Source organism: Pteropus vampyrus, unplaced genomic scaffold, assembly GCF_000151845.1.
Source record: "Pteropus vampyrus isolate Shadow unplaced genomic scaffold, Pvam_2.0 Scaffold170, whole genome shotgun sequence".
Lineage (NCBI taxonomy): Eukaryota > Metazoa > Chordata > Mammalia > Chiroptera > Pteropodidae > Pteropus > Pteropus vampyrus.
The window spans coordinates 3,651,060-3,670,867 of NW_011888951.1; the positions used below are offsets into that span (position 1 = coordinate 3,651,060).

Consider the following 19,808-nt stretch of genomic DNA (forward strand, 5'->3'; position numbering starts at 1 on the left):
CATTTTTAACATCTAACCTTCAAATGTCCTTCGCCTGTGAGGAATTCAGAGTAACCAGCATCAGTGGCCAGCAAACCTACAAACTGCATGCTGGGCCGTTGCTGTATAAAGGCTTCAACAGCTTTATCTGTCACGTGCTTTCTCCCAGAAACATCCAGGGAGACGAGGTTGGGTAGGATGTCCTTTTGTTCTAGTAAGCGAAGAGCTATGTCTGATGTAAACTGTTTATCATCTGAAATATCAAGATGATTCAGATGTTTTAGTTCTCGAACAACATCCAGTATCTGGGTAGTTGTCATTTTTAAACATTTCAAGTGGTGCATGGTTAAAGACTTGAGTCGGTCTTTGCAGGCCAGCAGAGCTGTGATGTCTGTGATTGAGGTGTTAGAAATATCCAGGCTCTCTAATCTTGGCAATGAGGCAACTTCAGCCAGGTCTTCATTGTAAAAGAGAACATTGGTGATGCTTAATGCTCGAAGGCCAGAAAGCCGGCTGAAACACCGCTCATAAGGATCTTCAAGAGACAGAGTTAATGAGTTTAGCACTAAGCACTGGAGATTTTGCTGGATCCATTTGTTACTACCAAGACCACTGATGATGTCTGTAATCGTGATGTCAGCATTCACACCGGTAGCATCAAGTTCCACTAACTTGTGGTGGCAGAAGGCTTTCCGGAAAGCAACAGCAGAGATCTTGGCTTTGCGAATGCAAGCTCTTTTTAAGCGCATCTGGTTGCCCCTAAAAATACCCACAGTTCCATCATTCAGTAGACCTGGAAAAAAAACGCAGCAGCACTTTAACTTCAAAAAATGGTTAAAGAATAGCTAAAATTATCAGCATACTTTACATTTCCAAAGCACTCCCATGTAACAGTATTTCATTTAATATATATAAAACTGACTTAGGTAAAAATACTATCTACAATTTATAGATGGGTAAACTGGGGCTCAGAAAAGTGGTTTTCCAAGATCACAGAGCTAGCAAGTGGCAGAATCAGGACTGTAGGAGACATTACTGATACTAACATTTGGTTCTCCTCATCTCCCTGGCCACATGGAAAACAATATTTCCCAGCCCACCTTTGGAATTAGATGGGGTCACGTCTCTGGTTTTGGCCAATAGGCTGTAGGCTGAAGCACCTGAGAGTCAGTCCATGATTTTCAATGCTATCTTTTCCTTCTATGACAAATGAGGAGCCTTCAAGTTCTAGATAATATAGTTTTATAAGAATGGCGCTTCTACCATCCTGGATCCTAGGGTGACCATGGAGCAGAAACCTCCATGGACTTGCAGCATTTATGCACCATGAGTGAGGTGATAACTTTGTGTTAAGCTACTAGATCTGGGGATTAATTTGTTTCCAATGCATTTTTAACCCATCCTTTAAATTTGCTATAACATTATTATACACGCAAACATATCTACACACAAATACATTTAGCACACATATGTCTGTAGTTCTTTATTAAACCACTAGCTAATAAGATCTGAAATCTTATTAAAAGGATCTAGAAGTTATAGTCCTTCCTTGTCAGATAAATTCAAATAGAGTGAACAAAGTAACCTCTTGAAGTCCCTTAGAGATCTACCTGACTACTAATTAATAGTGCCAGAGTAGATGATGTTTTGGAGCCACATCTATCCCAACAATATCACATATCAACTATACAACACTTACCATGAAAGAAGTAACAGCCATGTCAATAAAAAGTAGCCTAAGAAAAGTATAGGGTGAGTGAACAGTTGGGACCAGACATATAAATGGCCTGGAGTCAAGGGAAGAATTCTAAGTGGCACCTCAGAAGACTCATACTAAAAATATAGCTCAGGCAACCAGCCAATCATTCTTAAATTAGTACTGAAGTTGTTTTTTAAAGGAAGCACTGCTCTCCAGTGGATTTTGAAAACTTAATTATCATTAAAGTGCTAAAATCAAGAAAAACCTTTACAAAACCTGTCACAATAGACAAAAATGACTGATTCTATCTTAAGAATTCCATTATTCTACAGCTATGCTTTCCAATACAGTAGACACTAGCCACACACAGCTATCAAGCACTTGAAATGCAGATAGTCCAAATTAAGGTATGCTATAAGTGTAAAACACTCATCAGATTTTGAAGATGCAATATAAAAAGACATAAAATATCTTCTCATTAACAATTTTTTATATTGACTATATTTCCCAGCCCATCTTTGGAATAAGATGTTGAAGTAGTATTTTGGATATATTGGGTTGAATAAAATTATTAAAATTAGTTTTACCTGTTTATTTTTACTTTTTAAATTTAAAATTACATATGTGGTTCACTTTTATGGCTCATGTTATATTTATATTGGGCAGTGCTATTCTAGAAATAGTCTTTTAAACTACCTGAACTTTGTTTCAGGGGAGTAAATTTCATAGTGGGGTTCCATCCATTGAACAGTTATAAAACAATTACTATAAGTCAAACACTACCAAATGTTAAAGATACAAAAAAAGAGAGAGAAATAGAGAGAGATACGTCCTGTAATACTCAAAAAATTCAAAATTTCATGGAGTGAAAAAGTCCCAAACAAATGTAGATGTAGGAAGGTTGTATGGCACAGTGAAAGAGCATAGATTTGGACTCAGACTTGCATTTGAACCAGGATTCCACCATTTACTAGCAGTGTGACCCTTAACAAGTTACTTCTCTGAACCACAGCCTCCTTATCTGTATACAAATGGGATAAAAATAGCTTCCTTATAGTTTTTGAGAAAAGTTGAAGGAAATCTATATATAAAATGCCAGGCATATAATAGTATTACTGCCACATTTTCATTCTACTTTATAGTAGAATTATATAGACAAATTATATTTCCTACTTGTAAGAGTTTATAAACCCTAAATATATAAAGATATTACATCTCTTTCAACTTAAAAGTTAAACAGAAGAAAAATCCTCAATATACATAATGAGAATTTCACAGATGAGACTTTCCCAATTTATTTTTCGAACTTGTTTTTGAAAACAGAAGTACTAAATTAGCTATAATTTCACTTCCAAAGGTCAAAAGCAGAAATTAGTTTTTCTATAATAGTATTCATTGATTCTCCTAATGTTAAATAAAGATGTAAGGTATTTTATACCAGGAGACTTCTAAATGGATATTTTGGAAGTTGGAGAAGTTCTTTTTAACATGAGAACAGCTTCTCAAAACTAACAGAAGAAAGAAAAAAAGTAAATTGCTCAGATTAGAAAAGAAAAATGCTTATTCCAAATTACACAAAAGTGGCGGGATAGGCAAAATAAATGAATTCATTTTCTTAGAATCAGACTCATCTGGCCTATTCCGTTATTTCTAAGAAAATAATTAAATGGCACCTCAAAATCCAATACTAATTAATAGCACAAATTTTTGTTTCCTCTGTTTATATTATCTTTACCATGAAAAGCCATAGTCTGAAGCAGTCGATCAGCCACCTCCTGTGGGAATACTCCAGGTTCTTGCAGACACAATGTTCCATCTTGTCTTGCTGAACAGAACTTTTCAAGGTGTGTAGTCAGGAAATTCAAGCAGATATCAAGTAAGGAATAGGGAGATGCCTCCTCCTTGGAGCCCAGGAAGAAACATAAAGAGAACACAAAAGTTAGTTTCCAGAAAAGTAGAGAAAAAAACAATCTTGTATTCAACAAGTATTTTTACTCAGTGTTTACTATGCTAGATACTATGTTAGGCAATACAAAATGTGATCTATGTTCTCAAGAAGTAGGAGAAGAGAAACATTTACAAAAATACTTATATAAGGTCTTTTAAATACTATAATAGAGGACAAATTGGGTAGGATATAATCAATCACATAGCAGGGTGCCCTAATAAGTCAAGGATGGTCAAAGAAGATGAGAGAGGCACAGCAGAACAATTTTCCTAAATTATTACCCATGACCCCTCCCCTGCTCAAACCTTCTATGGCATCCCATGGGCCTGAAAACAAAAGACAAAATTCTTAGATTGTCAGACTACTACCTGAATACTTCCAAAATCTAGCCCTAATTTACTTTCCAACTCGATTTCCCACAAAATCCTCATCCCAACCTATAGTTCAAATATATGATAAATTTATTAGGGTAAAAGAATTTTCTATAGGTGTTAGCATCCTCAAAAAAGATAAAGGTTGACCTAGTTATTCTAGTCTGAGGAATAAATAATCAAATAAGCACAAAAATTTAAGTGTAACAGTTTTAATTATAGAAATAAATACTCTAAATGTCCCCAATGACAATAATACTATTATAATTATAGTAGCTACCCTCCATTAGGTACTTTCAATATGACCGTGTTTAGTGTTTTACATGAATTATCCATTATTTCATTATTCCTTACCCCAATTTCACAAAGTAGTCAAGCATTACCTTCACTTTTGCATAACTGAAAACCAGCTCAAAAGTATAACACTTTTCTCAGCATTCCACACGTAGTGAGTAACAAAGTATGGCTTCAAATTAAAAACTGACTCAGAAGCACAACTCTCAATCATATACTACATGTGACATTTTAATGGCTGAATAATATGCAGCCATTAAAAATTATAGTTCGAAGATATATTAACCTCATAGAAAAATACTCATAATATAAGGTAAAGTATAAAAAATATTTATAGAACTTCCACTACCTAATAAAGGTTATCAATGAAAAGCCCAATTAGTTTCATACTTAATGTTGAAAGTCTAAATATTTTCACCCTAAAAGCAGGAATAAGACGAAGATGTCTGCTCTCACTACTTCTATTTAACATTGTAGTGAAGGTCCTACAAGTAGGCAAGAAAAGGAAATAAAAAGCATACGGAGTGGAAAGAAAAAGGAAAAACTATCTCTATTTGCAGGTGATATACATACTCTTGTATGAAGAAAATCCTAAGGAATTCACAACACAAAAAAAACTTATCAAAACAAAACAAAAAGTTCAGCAAGGTTGTAGGATACAAGATCAATATAAAAATATCTATTATATCTCAATATACTTATAATGAATAATCTGAAAATGAAATCAAGGAAACAATCCCATTTACAATAGCTTCAAAAAGAGTAAAATATTTAGGAATGAATTTAACAAAAGAACTGTAAAATTAAAACACTAAAGAAGACCTAAATAAATAGAAAGACATCCATATTCATGGATCAGAAGATTTAATATTATTAAATTGATCTATAGATTCAATTCCTATTAAAATCCCAGCTACCTTTTTTCAGAAATTAACAATCCTAAAATTCATATGGAAATACACGGGACCTGGAATAGTTGAAACAATTAAAGAAAAGAACAAAGTTGGAAGAGTCAACTTTCAATTGAAAACCTTACTACAAAGCTAGAGTAACAGTGTGGTGCTGGCATAAGGATGAACAGATGGACATACAGTTCAATGACATAGAATTCGGAGTCCGGAAATAAACTCGCATATCTGTTGTCAACTAATTTTTAATAATGATGCCAGGACAATTCAATGCACAAAAGAACAAGCTTTTCAACAAACGTTGGTGGGACAACTGGACATGTACATGCAAAAGAATGCACACCATATACAAAAATTAATTCAAAATCGATCAAAGACCTAAATGAAGGTTAAAACTATTAAGTTCTTAGAAAAAAACATAGATATAAATCTTCCTGACTTTGGATTAGTAAATGGTTTCTTAGAGATATTTCACCAAAAGCACAACCAAAGCAAAAGAAAGATAAATTGGAACTTCACAAAAATAAAAAACTTTGTGCTTCAAAGGTCATCATCAGAAAGTGAAAAGGATACACAAAGAATGAGAGAAAATATCTGCAAATCATATATCTAATAAGGGATTTTTATCTAGAATACATAAAGAACTATTACAACTCAATAATAAAAGACAATTAAAAATAGACAAAGGTCTGAAAGGACATTTCTCAAAAAAAAAAAGAAATACAAATGACCAATAATCTGATGGAAGATGCTCAACATCATTAATCATCAGAGAAATGCAAATCAAAATCACAATGAAATAACATTTCATATCCACTAGCATGGCTATAATCAAAAAGTCATTTAATAAGTATTAGTGAAGATATGGAGAAACTGGAACTTTCATACATTGCTGATGGGAATGTAAAATGGTGCAGTCACTTTGGGAAACATTCCAGTGATTACCATATAACCTAGTAATTCCACTCCTAGATATATGCCTAAGAGAAATGAAACATGTCACACAAAATCTTGTACCTGAATGCTTACAGAAGCATTATTCATAATAGCTAAAAAGTAGAAACAACCCAAATGTCTACCACCTGGTGAGTGAATAAACAAAATATAGTATATCTATACAATGGAGTGTTATTCATCAAAAAAAGAAAAGTTTGATACATCATACAACATGGATAGACCTTGAAAACATTAAGCTAAGTGAAAGAAACCAGTCACAAAAGACAACATATTGTATGATTTCATCTATATGAATTATCCAGAATAGGCAAACCTATAGAGACAGAAAGTAGATTGGTGGATGCCTATGGCTGAGGGGAGAGAGGGTTGGAGGAAAATGGGAAGTCAGTGCTAATGGTTACAGAGCTTTTATTTTGTAAGTGATGAAAACGTTCTGTAACTAACTGTGGTTATAATTGCATAACTCTATGACTATGTTAAAAACTAATGAATTAATAAGCACACTTTATGTGGGTAAATTTTATGGTATATGAATTATATCTCAATAAGGCTGTGATTAAAAATAGTTTGTAAAACTAAATATAAGATGGAAATAAATGCATCAAAATGTAGTAGTTAATAGCAGTTAATTTTGGGTGATGCGCTATTAGTTTTCTTCTCTGAATAAATCAAACTTTCTGTATAGCATGTTATTTCTATAATCAATAAAGTCATTAAAATATGTACATGCAATTTTACAGTTTACGAAATGCTTTCACATAGACACATTTAATATTGTTAATGACTGAGTAAGGTAAGTAACAAATACATTATTTTATAGATGAGGAAACAAACTTCATAAAAGTTAAATGGTTGGCCCAATGTGGCAGAGACCGTTAGCTAGCTGCCAACTCTAATATTTTTTTTCTCTTCTTCCGTATTAATAAAACTTTTTATATTTACCTGAGCATATAAACACCTATAATAAAGACCACATATCCCAGTCTCCTCTACAGCTAGATGTAGCTGAAACACAGTAGAAAAAGTTCAGAGGAAACAATTAATCAAATTCAACTTCTGCCTCATAGAAGTCTGCCTCTTATTTCCTGAGTTGAAACAATCAATTATTTTTTGCTTTATCTACTCTTCATTCTTCAATGTTTAAAATTCATCGCTCAGATAAAACAAGCTGTCCTGTCATCTCAGTTGTAAATTTCAAATTAACCTATTTATTTTGCAGAAGAGAAAAATGAAAGTTGGGTAACTGTCAGAGGAGAGATACGTAACCTTCTGAACATATAATTTTTAGAAGTCATTTTAGCAGAACAAACCTAGGCAGTAATATTTGAACATTTAGAATATTTAATTAATCATTCTAAAAAATTTTTCCTAATGGTAAAACACATTCGGCAAGGAACAAAAGCAGGCTTTTGGGCCCCACAAACTTTTCCTTTTCAAAGAAACTCTCTATTATTTCTGGTAATTCCTATTAGTAAGGCTTTTCTAGGCAGCTATTCATCTACCTAATAGTTAATAACCTGGGCTTTAGAGCTAGAGTGCAAATCACAACTTTCACTTGCTAACTGTGTGACAGTATACAAGTTACCTAACCTTTCTGTTCCTCAGTTTTCTCATCTTGTAGTAAAGATAATAGTAATACCTACCTTACAAAGTTGTTTAGAGGATTAAATGACATAGAACAGGAACCGGAGAACTTAGAAAATGTGGCTCCAGAGCCTACGTCCTTATCCACCACCACATGTTACCTTTCTGACTTTATATACCAATTTCCAATATATTATCTCACCTGATACTCAAAGTGGGTTTGTGATTTGAACAAAGATAATGATCTCCCTTTAAAGATGAAGAAGAGAAGTTACATATCAAGCAAGTGACAGAACTAAAACTATACTCAGGTTATCTGAGATCTGTTCTAAAACCTATACTGCCACCTGTGATTCCCCAAATTCCAGTAATTTAAGCTAACACAGAAAGTATTGAGAGATCAATGTTTCCTATTTCATTTTTAAAAAAACAGCAGCATCACAGAAAGACAAACAAACAAACAAACAAAAAAGGGTAAAGCAGAAGCTGGAATTTGGTGTCTAAATAATTCATCTCTTGGAAATTCCTTCTCAGAGATTCTTCTCTTTACCAATTAGGGATATGCCAGGTAGAGTAAAAACAAAGCTCCTACTAAAAAAGCAGAAGACAGAGGCTGTCAGGTTTGACTTCATTTGGATCATAAAGTAATCCACACAGTTCAAAGGCTAACAATTTCTATAAAGAATAATCAAGAAAGTTCTTTTTAATAAATTGAAACAAAACTTCTACTCAATCTGGCCCAACCCAGATCTTTCTTATTGCACAGCTCTTATTCTATCACTCTCTTTCTAAAAAAATTTTAAAAGTTCCATATCATCTATAACCACAGTTCTCATGCTGGAAACATATGCAAGGGATTCCCAGCAGAGGTGTGCTCAGGGACTAAAGCTACAGAATGAATTTGGCACATCTTAGAGCATCAAGCATACTCAAAGATTATTTAAGGGGATGAGAGTATGGGAGGCTGAAACAGAGAGAATTAAGCTATATAACTAGGAAATAAAATATTTTTGTAGTGAAATACATATGTTATGTAGAAGGCAAATACTGCATGAATTTTAAGATAAAACACAATTACCAAGAAATTTGAATTAGCGTCAACACTTTAGCAAGGTTATTCAAAATGTTTTACTAACTGGCTCCAACCTTCCTTTCTAGTCTCATTTCCCACCTTTTCCCTCCAAACATACTACTACCAGATATATTAAACTGAGTGTTCCTTAATGCAACCTACCTTCCTAAGCACTGTAACAGGCATTTTCACTGAACCTCTGAGCCTTTTTTCTCAATTAGTCCTTCTCTGTGGCAAAATCGCACACATTCTTCAAAATTCAGTCAAACCTCACTAATTCCGTGATGACTTTCCTAATTTCCAAAGCTGAAATAATTTTACTCTCAGCACCTAAAAAATTAAATTGCACCATTAACAATAGCTATTATGTACTGCATGACAGCAGTGTGGTGCCAGGTACTAATCCATGAACTTTATATGTGCAATTGACCCTTGAACAAAACGAGTTTGAATTGTGGGAGTCCATTTATACAGATTTTTTCCCCCAATAAATACTGTAAATGTATTTACTCTTTATAATTTTTATGATTTTAACATTTTCTTTTGTCTAGCTTACTTTATTGTAAGAATACAGTATATAATATATATAACATACAAAATATGTGTTAATCTACTGTTTATCAGTAAGGCTAACAGGCAACAATCAGCTGTTAGTAGTTAAGATTTTGGGGAGACAAAAGTCATACCCAAACTTTTGGCTGCACAGTGGGGGTCAGCACCCCTAAACCCCACGTTGTCCAAGGGTTAACTGACTTGCAATCTTCCAAACAACTTTGTTTTGAACAAAGTAGGTAAACTGAGGCTCAGAAAGATTAATTTACATATCAATGATAAAACAGCCAGCAGATGGCAGAGCAAGAATAAAACTTACAACAGCTATCTCTCATGAAACACTGACTCAGGTCTTGGTTCACAGCTCTTTAGATACATGAGCTCTTTCGATTTCTATATCCTATGAGTCAAGCACCTGTTACAATATGTATTTTAAAGACAAGGAAACTGAGGTTTAAGTTAAACATCTTCCCCATACTCACGTGGCCAGCATGTTGCTAAACTAGAACTCCAACTCAAGGATGAGGCCGAAGCCTACATTTTTAAGTTCTTAACCACTATACTATAATAATATCATAATCACAGTTATTGAGCTCATACTGTTTGTCGATATATGCTATGTTCTACATGCTATAAACTATACTAAGTGCTTTACATATATAATTTTTTATTTCTCATAAGAATTCTGTAAGTTAAATTTTATGAGTATTCTACAAAGATGGGGACACTGAAGCTTTGAGGAGCTAAATAATTTGCGCATGATAAAGCTAACAAATGGTAGACTCAGGATTAGACCCCCAGGCAATCTGACTCTAGAGTAAAATCTGTGTTTTTACCAATACACAAGCTGCCCTTTATAAGACTCCTAAGCCAGTTTTCTTTTACAACTCCATGTTACACCATTGTAATTTATAACCCCACTACACTATGACACTTTTCAAGTTCAAGGAACTTATTAATCCCTTCTTTATATCCTTAACTTCTAGCACAGTCCCTGATATTTATCTGCTAAAAGAAAAAAAAAAAATGAGTTCAAATTAGGAGAGTAGTAAAAGGACTTTGCTCAGTGTCACAATATTTGTAAAAAGCGGAGCCAAGATACAAACCCAGATCTGCTGATTATGAAGTTCATACCTTTTCTACTATACCATACCATTTCTCAGAACAATGATTAGTTTGGCATTAAAATAAATGCCAAAAAACATCTTGGACACCAGCTGGTTGCTACAGTGGCTCAGACAGGAGGTGATGATGTTATAGATTAGGGTAGAGGCAATGAAAATGGGAAAAAAAAATCAAAAGTGAAAAATAATTTGAAGAAAGAATTGACAAAATGCAGTAAGTGAGCAAATAGGAAATAGATGCTAATTTTTTTCTTAATCCCCGGTACCTAGCACAATGCCTGGCACTCTGCTAGACAGGCAAGTGTTTTTTGAAGGACTGACCAACATTCATCTGGCATATATTTGACATACATTACCTTGGCCCTCACAACAGTCTTGTGGACCTGGTACAATAGACACAATTTTGCATATGAGGACACTGGAGCTCAGAAAGAACGTACTCAAATTCATCTAATTAGGATGTGGCATAAATGGGCCTTGAACCAAGATATTTAATTCCAAATACCACACCCTTTTTCTTAATCCATATAGCCTTTCCAGGTAAAGGAGGGGAAAGGGCAGAGGAAGGGGAAGTTGAGATAAAAAAATAACTCTGAGATTTATAGTAGTAGTTAACCAGGGTAAAAAAGAGTGTAGTGTGTGTGTGTGTGTGTGTGTGTAGAAAGAGTGAGTACAACAAAGCACACAGGATAAAATGCTTACATTGGGGGAAATAAGTTGAATTCTAAATGAGAATTTTTTGTATTATTTTTGCAACATTTCATAAGTTGGAAATTGTAAAAAAAAAGGTAGAAAATAAAAATAAAAAACAAAATAGTGATTGATACTCCCATAATTTCACTGACAAAACTAATAAGGGATTATTTCTTCGGATGAATTTGTCATGGTCATGGAGAGTTTGCTTAGGCAAGTACAGAAGAGGAAGTAATGCTTTAGTGAAAGAACTGAGCAGATTATAGATTATAGAGCAGATTATATTTAAGTGTCACTCTCTAGTGGTAACAGCTAGATAAACTCTAGATAACTAAACCCTGTAATTAATTAACTATCACAAAGTACAGCAGGCAGAATGACTGAAAATATCCTATGGCAAATAGAAAAAACGAAAACTCCAGTCTGAAAGAACAACATAACCCTTTATTTATTTTTTTATTAACATGTTGTTTTCTAGAATAGGATATAATTCTGACATTGTGAAATATTAGAATAAAGTTTGCCCAAATTGGTACTCTCAAATACTGCAGGTCTAGTGTAAACTGGAACAATTTTTCTGGACATGAAAGATTTAATGATAATCTTAAAAACACCCATACTCTTGATTCAGTACTTCTTCACCCAGGAATTTACAAAAAAAAGAGAAATAAAGGAAATAATCAAGAGATATTAACAAAGATATTTACACAAATAATCAGTTTTTCTGACCAAAGAAACCCAAAAAACTCCACAATACAAAAGTTTAAAATAATGGAAAATGATAAGCAAATTATGGTTATTATTATATCAACTCTATAAAATATTACACAGCAATATATATGTTTCTGAATAACTTCTAATGACATGGTAAAATGCTAAGAATAAAATATTAATCTAAGCTAAAGAAAAACTATATATATATATACACACAACAGGATTTTAATTAAACTTTATATAGGCACAGGAAATGATATTGCCTGAAAAGTTATTTCAGAAGGTTAGAAAGTTACCTCTAAATTAAACAATATGTTGTGGCAAATCTATAAAAATGATTAAAGGTAAGATTTAAAATTTTAAAAAATGGCAGTGGTCATGTTCTATTTCTTAAGTTGGATACTGGGACTTCAGATATTTATTTATTACATTCCATGGCTTACATAAATGTTTCATTTGGTCTTCTGAATATACCAAATTATTAAAAATAGAAAAAAGACAAAAATAAAAATTTTTGGAAATGAAAATAAAAAGCTGTGTTCATGTTTCTGCTTTTCAAATATTATAAGATAACCAAAAAACAGTATTAATTTTATCAGTGATTGTCATATTTTAATAATATATGTATTCAAACTAGTAAGAACAGACACTTTATTACACTCAATAAATTATTTTAATTTTGAATGAAAACATGTATATACATATATCTATACAGACACATACACATACATACTTTTATTTTTACTAAATTCGCCATTCTCACCAGTACTCTTACATCCTTTCCCTATGCAGTCTTACATTCTCCAGAGGTTTTATCATCTGATAATAATGGACTGAGAGGGTTTTCAGGAGAAAGGCAGGGGAGCAGCTATGATGTATAATAAGGGAAGTAGGTAGAAAATAATAAGGGAATTTTGAGAAGATTTATGAACTCTATTCTATTTCACAATGTTCCAAAATTTGCAAATAAAAACTTAGTTATTTCTAAATGACTTTTGGCTGCAGGATTATGTTCCATGGATTATAACACTAGTCTGAAACTAGACTGCATAGGTCACAACTTAAAATACATAGCAATTAAAGAATTTCTGCTGCTATTAAAGCTATTAAAGCTCCTGCCTTTAAATATGACAGAACAGAGCCTTCCTTGAAGGAACAACAACAAAAACAAGAAAAGAATGACTAGACTAAAAGAAGGACAGGAGAGGTGTTGACACGACACCACCTAGGGAAGACAAAGAAGCCTCCCAAATGTTGAAAATAAAGAAAAGTAATAATAAGGAGAATTTTTCTCATTAAACATCTGTCTAGCACTTTAATGTATAAAGCCTTTTCAAAACAATCATGACTCTGTAAAGTAAGGACAACAGAGGTTATTTTTGTTGAGGAAACTGAAGTTCAGAGAAGGAATGTTAACAATGGTAGCTATGCCTCCCTTTTATATATGCTGTTCCCTCTCCTTAGAATGCTCTTCCATACCTGTCCATCTATCAAATTCCTATTCATACAAAAGAACCAGTACATATGTCCACTCCTCCATAAAAATGGTAAGCAAATTATGGCTATTATTATATCAAGTTCTGTGTCCCACACATTGAAAACCACTAGGGTTAAGACCCAAGCCTTATCCACTTCTGTACTCCTTACTTTAGCACACAGCAAATGCTCAGTATCTATTGAATAAGTGAATAAATGAACTACCTATAAGCAGACTCCCTGACTTTGAACCACTGTTTTTTATAAGAACACAGAGCACACTTGGGGGCATGAAGCAATGAAGAAAGAGCAAAAAAGAAAAAGGAGAATAGCTCCTCAAACAGCTTTTTCACTTTATTATTTTTTTGTGGCAGGTACTGATTTCTAATAGCAAGAAAATGTCCAGCAGAGAGGTCAATCCTCCCCACTACACATACCGTTATAGCAATATATCTTTTCATTTGCCTTTTTATTTCTTCAGAACCCAGTTCCTTACCTCCCCCACAAACAGGATTACTTATCTATCATTCATTAAAATCTAGGTCCAGGATTCCTCCATTTACTAACCATGATGCCTCCGAAAAAGTCATTTCATTTTTTGTGCCTCAGCTTCCTTATCTGTAAAATGAAATTTATATATTTTTCCTTTCACTTCATAAAGTTATTGTAGCAAATGAAATAAAAGATATGAATATACTTTGTTTACTATATTATTACCAGCATCATACATAAAATGTATTTTTCCTTATAAGTAACCAAAAGAGAGACCTCGTTACTCAGATTCTAAAGGCCAGAGGGTCTGTCTTTGAAGAACCTCATATCAATACTCATTAACCTTGTCTAAACTTTCTCATGGCCTTCTTTTAATAAATCTTATAATTTTTTTTTTTTTTTGCTTTCTTATACTTTCCTTCCTTCAAGTGTTTAGTCATTTATGCAACACCCAGCTAGAGGCATTCTCAGTTCTTTTCCCATGACGTAGTTATCTATTTTGTTGGTTATCTATTGTTTTATTATTGAAAAGCTTGATTGTGTTACTGTATTGCCAGGGTTATGTCAAAGAAGCATTTCAACATTCTGAGATGTGGCCCATCCATTTCTATCAAGTGGAGGGGTGGGGGACAGTAGGAATTGACTACATATCACAATTGTAGTCTACTGTTAGAAGGGACTGGGGATTCCATTGCTGCTGATATGACAAAAAATGAAAAGATCCTCACAGATCAGGCATCTCTTGTATCTGGGAACTGAAACCCTATAAAATGCAAGCAATAAATTATTTGTTCAGTCAATTAGTAAATTACAAGACGGTTACTTGCCTCAAAACTCATTTTATTTCTCCTCATGACACTATTACACTATTACACTATTACATCTAATATAAAAAAATTTTAAATTGCCATAATTCCTCAAGACAGACCTTGAGGACTCTAGAATCACTGAATAATGAGGTCTCTCTTTTCCAGAGACTTTGTGGTTAGTAGGAAGAATATTAGATATGGATTTGAATTCTAGTGGTGTTAACACTGCAAAATACCTAGCTTTTCTGACCCTCAGTTCTGTCCTTTGTAGAATAGGGATAATATTAGTACTTACCTCATGATGTTATTATTAAGATGAAGTGAGAATGTGTGTGCAAAGCCCCCAGCACAATGCCTGACAGAGTAATTACTCAGTAAATATTCCCCTCCCACTTACTAGCTATGATCTTGCGCAACTAATACAAATTTAAGTTTCAGACGTATGGGACAGCAGGTTCACAACTGTAAATCCTCAAGACTTTTGCCATCCGGAGTCCATCTGTATAAAGACAAACAAGACTCTTTGTCTCGCTACACAATCGGGCAGATATTCTTTAATCTACCTTTTCACAAAGGATGCAGGCATTTTAAGGTCCTGGTTTTATGTAGCTGTCTCAGTTCCAACTCCTATGAATCAAGTTCAAAATCTCATCTGCTATCTGAAATGTTCCTAAGACTGACAAATCCTCCAATGAAAGATAATGGCTCTGATAGTTCTCTATTTTTTGTATCCCTGAATGATTTTTTTCTAAAGATTGGGCCAGAAACCAGGTAACTATAAAGATTACAAACTTGACAATTTTATGATTAGAAATACATTTCTGAAGGACTGTGCAATACTGTGGTGAAAAGCATGAGGTTGAGAGTCAGACTACCTGGATTAGAATGCCAGCACTACTACTTACAAAACTATGTAACTCTAGGCAAAGTACTTAATATCCCTGGATCTCAGTTTCATGATCTGTGAAATGCAGACAAAAACAGTATTGTAGGATTATTGTCAGAATTAAATGAATTCTAAGTGCAAGACATTTACAACAGTGACTGGCATATACCAATTACTCAAAACATGTTAGCCATTATTATAGAATATAAACTCCATGAAACACACAATATGTTTTGTTCACTGCTGGATTCACAGAACCTAAAATAATGCCTACTACACAGTGGACGCTAAATGTTTATTGAATGAAAAATGAACGGTCAAGCACAAATTTATTGTTAGGTATATTTAAAATACTTAACTTGCCCCTAGAAAAAGACTATATGTCCAGAGAGAAATACAACTCCTGAGTCCAGCCCTAAAATTAAAGAATGGGATTGAAAGGCAGACAAATGTTGCCGTTTTGACTTCAATGATATAAGAAACTTCAGATATTAAACAATCTTTGACTCCTCATTTTTGTAGTACTCCATAGGAAATCTCTCCTTCATTTATAGGCTTTTTTATTTTCCTCCTATTTTCTACTACTGATTTAATCAAGTCAGACTTCCAGGAATAAACACCTAATATAAAAACCTTTTGATATGATCTGATCCCTTTACCTTCTCCTTCCACAAACGCAATCATTTTACAAATGAGGAAGATCAAGAAGGTAGTACCAGATGCATACATGAATTGTGCTCAAGGGTCCAGATATATTGAACTATTTGGCATGGACTGTGTGGGGAGTTGTTTTTCTTTCTTAAAAACCGCCAATTACTTTCAGAGATCCCTAGATGTGAAATAATGAAGGTAAGAGAAGCTTCTAGCATGTATCACTTCAAGGGCTGGCCAGTGTGTCAAATGGCTATGTGCTAAATGACAAGAAGCTAGAGTTCTATCTATAAGAGATGGAGGCCTGGAAAGGTAAGTAAATCCCCTTCCCTTCCATTTCAGCTCATGTAACAAAGCCGTTCCAAGAAACAGAACAAAAATTCGAGTCACTAATCACTGACCTAATGAGCAGATCACAGGAATCACTAACTCAGAGATACTTTAGCATTATTTTCCTCTTAACTACCAGCATGAGTTTTGAAATATAATATGGTAAACAGAGAAGCTGGGTTAATAATGGAAAGAACACTGGGCCTGCAGTCAGTCCCGGATCTGCTATTTACTAGCTGTGTGACCTTAAGAAAATAAATTAACTTCTCAGTTTTCTTATCTATAAAATTGATGCTAAACTTCTATCTTGACTACTACACAAGATGGTTGTAAGGAATAAATGGGATGTGTATGAAAATGTCTTTAAAATACTAAAGTACTATGAAAATATTAACATAACTGAATGAATACTTTCTGGTGTGAAAAGTTGTGTAATATATTCACGGAGGTAAGAGCTCACGTTTATACAAAATTTAAAGTTATAAAAGCAGCTTGCCATCATCCTAGAGTACTAAAGCTAATAGAACATACCTACTTGACTATAAAACTTACTTTTAACTTGCTAGAATTTTACTACGTTTTCTAAGAGGTGGAAGGAATCACAGAGGATTTAATACAATCTTTTCATTTTATAGATTTAAAAATGGAGGCATATACAGGTGAAATGATTTGCCAAAGGTTACAAGGCTCATAAAAAGAAACTGATATTACATAACCAAGAACATTCAAATGTTTTAAAAATGCCTTGAGGAAAGAAGAATGCGACATTGAACAAGAATTAAGATGCTGGAGAGCTAAGAAAAAATGTCTATACAAAAGATAACTGGAGATAGGAAAAAAAAAACAGAAGATCTTTTTACAGAGCTAACAAAATGTTTAAATGATTAACCACCCCCTCTAGATTTACCTGTAACTGATTCTTTACTATCTGTGTTTAAATATTACATTTTCTGGAAAGACATCTCCACAAATTATGAACAAGTAATTTGCAAGTATCTATACAAAGGGATATTGCTTTGCAATTTATCTTGAAATCACTTGGCTTCCTTCTCACCTCTTTCAGCTGACCCCTTCTGGACAAAAACATGTATCCTAGGTCAAAAGTACCGTTTAGTCCAGCAAGAGAAACGATCTGATCCAACATTTCTTATCTATCAAACAAACATCTTTTTTTCCCTCAGAGGACATGGACAGAGTGTTCACCTTTTTTGGCCCTCTTTTGTAACTCACATCTCAGTAAACATCACCATATTCTATTCTCTACAAATACACACATTCTTTCCCTGAACAAGTATTTATCTTCTATGTCTCAGCATCATGTTAAGTGCTTAAGACATGAAGCTGATAAAACACAGTTCTGTCCTTGCCATCAGAGAGCTCACCATCTAGAGAGATCGCCAGCCTCATTAACAAACAATACCACCACCACAGATAATTGCAGCAATCAAGGCATACTCATAACCAAGGTAATATACAAAGTACAGGAAAGGCATATGGAAAAAAGTAACCTAAAGCTGCCTAGAGGTAACTGAAGGCTTCAGAAAGGAAGTAAAGTTTGAGGAAACACTTGAAGGTTAAATAGTCAAGAAGTCAAGAAGGGGGACAGCATCCTAGGCAAAAGAAACAATGTAAGCAAAACTTAGAGGCAGGAAAAACAGCATAATGTGTGCTCAGTATTACATAGGATAAAATGCAAAGGATTTTTCCTCATAAAATAATTAGATCATTAGATTAAATGATTCGATCATAAGGGTCCTAGTATACTTTGCAAAACGCTTTCAATCAACAATTATTTGCTGAGTCTCTACTATGTGCCAGACACTGTCAAGTATACAAGATACAGATCTTTGTAATCTCATCGCTGTCCATGTGTATGACTGCCACTTGAGTTGTGCAGCACAACCTGTGTGGCTGCAGCAGCCATATAAAGATAGTGTAAATTAGTGGAGCTTAAACTATAGGCTCCGTAAATATCATAAAAGGCCCACAAATCCACCTGCGCACCAAGTATGCTCTGTATACGATATCTCGAAATACACACGATATCTTGAAATACACACAATATCTTGAAATAACAGCAAAATAGATGCTGTTAAAATTAAGAGCAGTATCATTCTAAAACACTGAATTCCTGCCAGCCTTTTTCTTCCCCCCCAATTAATATATTCTGAAAGTATATTCCTGTCATATCAAGCTTTCAACATTAAAAAGGTATCTAAATGCTAAAGACAGAATACCATCGACATCTGATATTCTGCTTCAAGTGCTTTTTATAGAAGGCAATTTAGCAATATGGATCAAGAACCATAAAAACACCCTTGACCAATTTTCTTTCAATAAATATAAATTACTTTTATAATGTAAACAATAATACAAATATTTTAAGTACCAGAATTCAGTTTAGATTCCTACAACCTCAAAAGAGTCCAGGGAAAATGTTTGAAACAGAGGTCAGACAAACCCATGCTTAAAATCTGCTCTGTCACTTATTAGCTATACGACCTTAGGAAAGTTACTTGATTTCTCAAAGCCTCAGTTTTCTTATTTGTACAATGAGAAAACATCATCAACCTGACTTTAAAACATAGGAACTGTGAAGATTAGTACATTATCTGATACATAGTGTGCTCACTAAATGAAAGCTATTGTTTGAGATCATGCTCCTCTAAATAAATGTCTCATAATGCAAGAGTTTTGTTGTAACGTTATTTTTTTCTATTTTAATTACTTCTAGCATTAAAAATGTTTTTTAGTCCGTTCTAAATAATGACTATTTCTGCCACTTATTGGTTAATTGTGTTTTTAAGGGCTAGCTTTACAACCTATGAAAAAAAATAGTGGTCTAGCCAGTATTTTGTAATTCACGAATGGTTCAAGTTATTAAATTCAATATTGATGTCTATTTCAATTTGTATATTTTGACCATATAATAGAATAATTAAATTTTTCTCCTTTAAAAACAGAATAGGTTGACAGTATCCAAAATTTTATCTACTGCATATATGTGAATTAGTGGAAATTAGGAGACTGGCTCTTGATATTATAGTCACTCCATTGTTATAACTTCGTCCGAACATGGAACATCACAGTTTAAAATTACTTTTATTCTTATACTGAACTATGGTTAAAGAAAACGAAGTTACACTGATGATGAAATTAAAGTAAATGAATGCATTTATCTGATCAGGATTCTTAAATGGTATCATCAAGGTATCAGTATTCTTTAAGCATTAAAAAAAAAAAAAAGAAAAAATGTGGTGTTATCTACA

General features: G+C 33.6%; 1 protein-coding gene across 1 annotated transcript in view; it reads right to left on the minus strand.

Moving 5' to 3' along the window:
• ZYG11B (zyg-11 family member B, cell cycle regulator) overlaps positions 1–19,808 on the minus strand; it is a 66,053-nt gene that overhangs the window by 38,847 nt on the left and 7,398 nt on the right. Inside the window, exons 2-3 of the mRNA XM_011370477.2 lie at positions 3,414–3,579; positions 18–772 (exon numbers count right to left, since the gene is read on the minus strand). Coding sequence (XP_011368779.1) covers positions 18–772; positions 3,414–3,579 — 921 coding nt within the window. The remainder of the gene's footprint in view (positions 1–17; positions 773–3,413; positions 3,580–19,808) is intronic.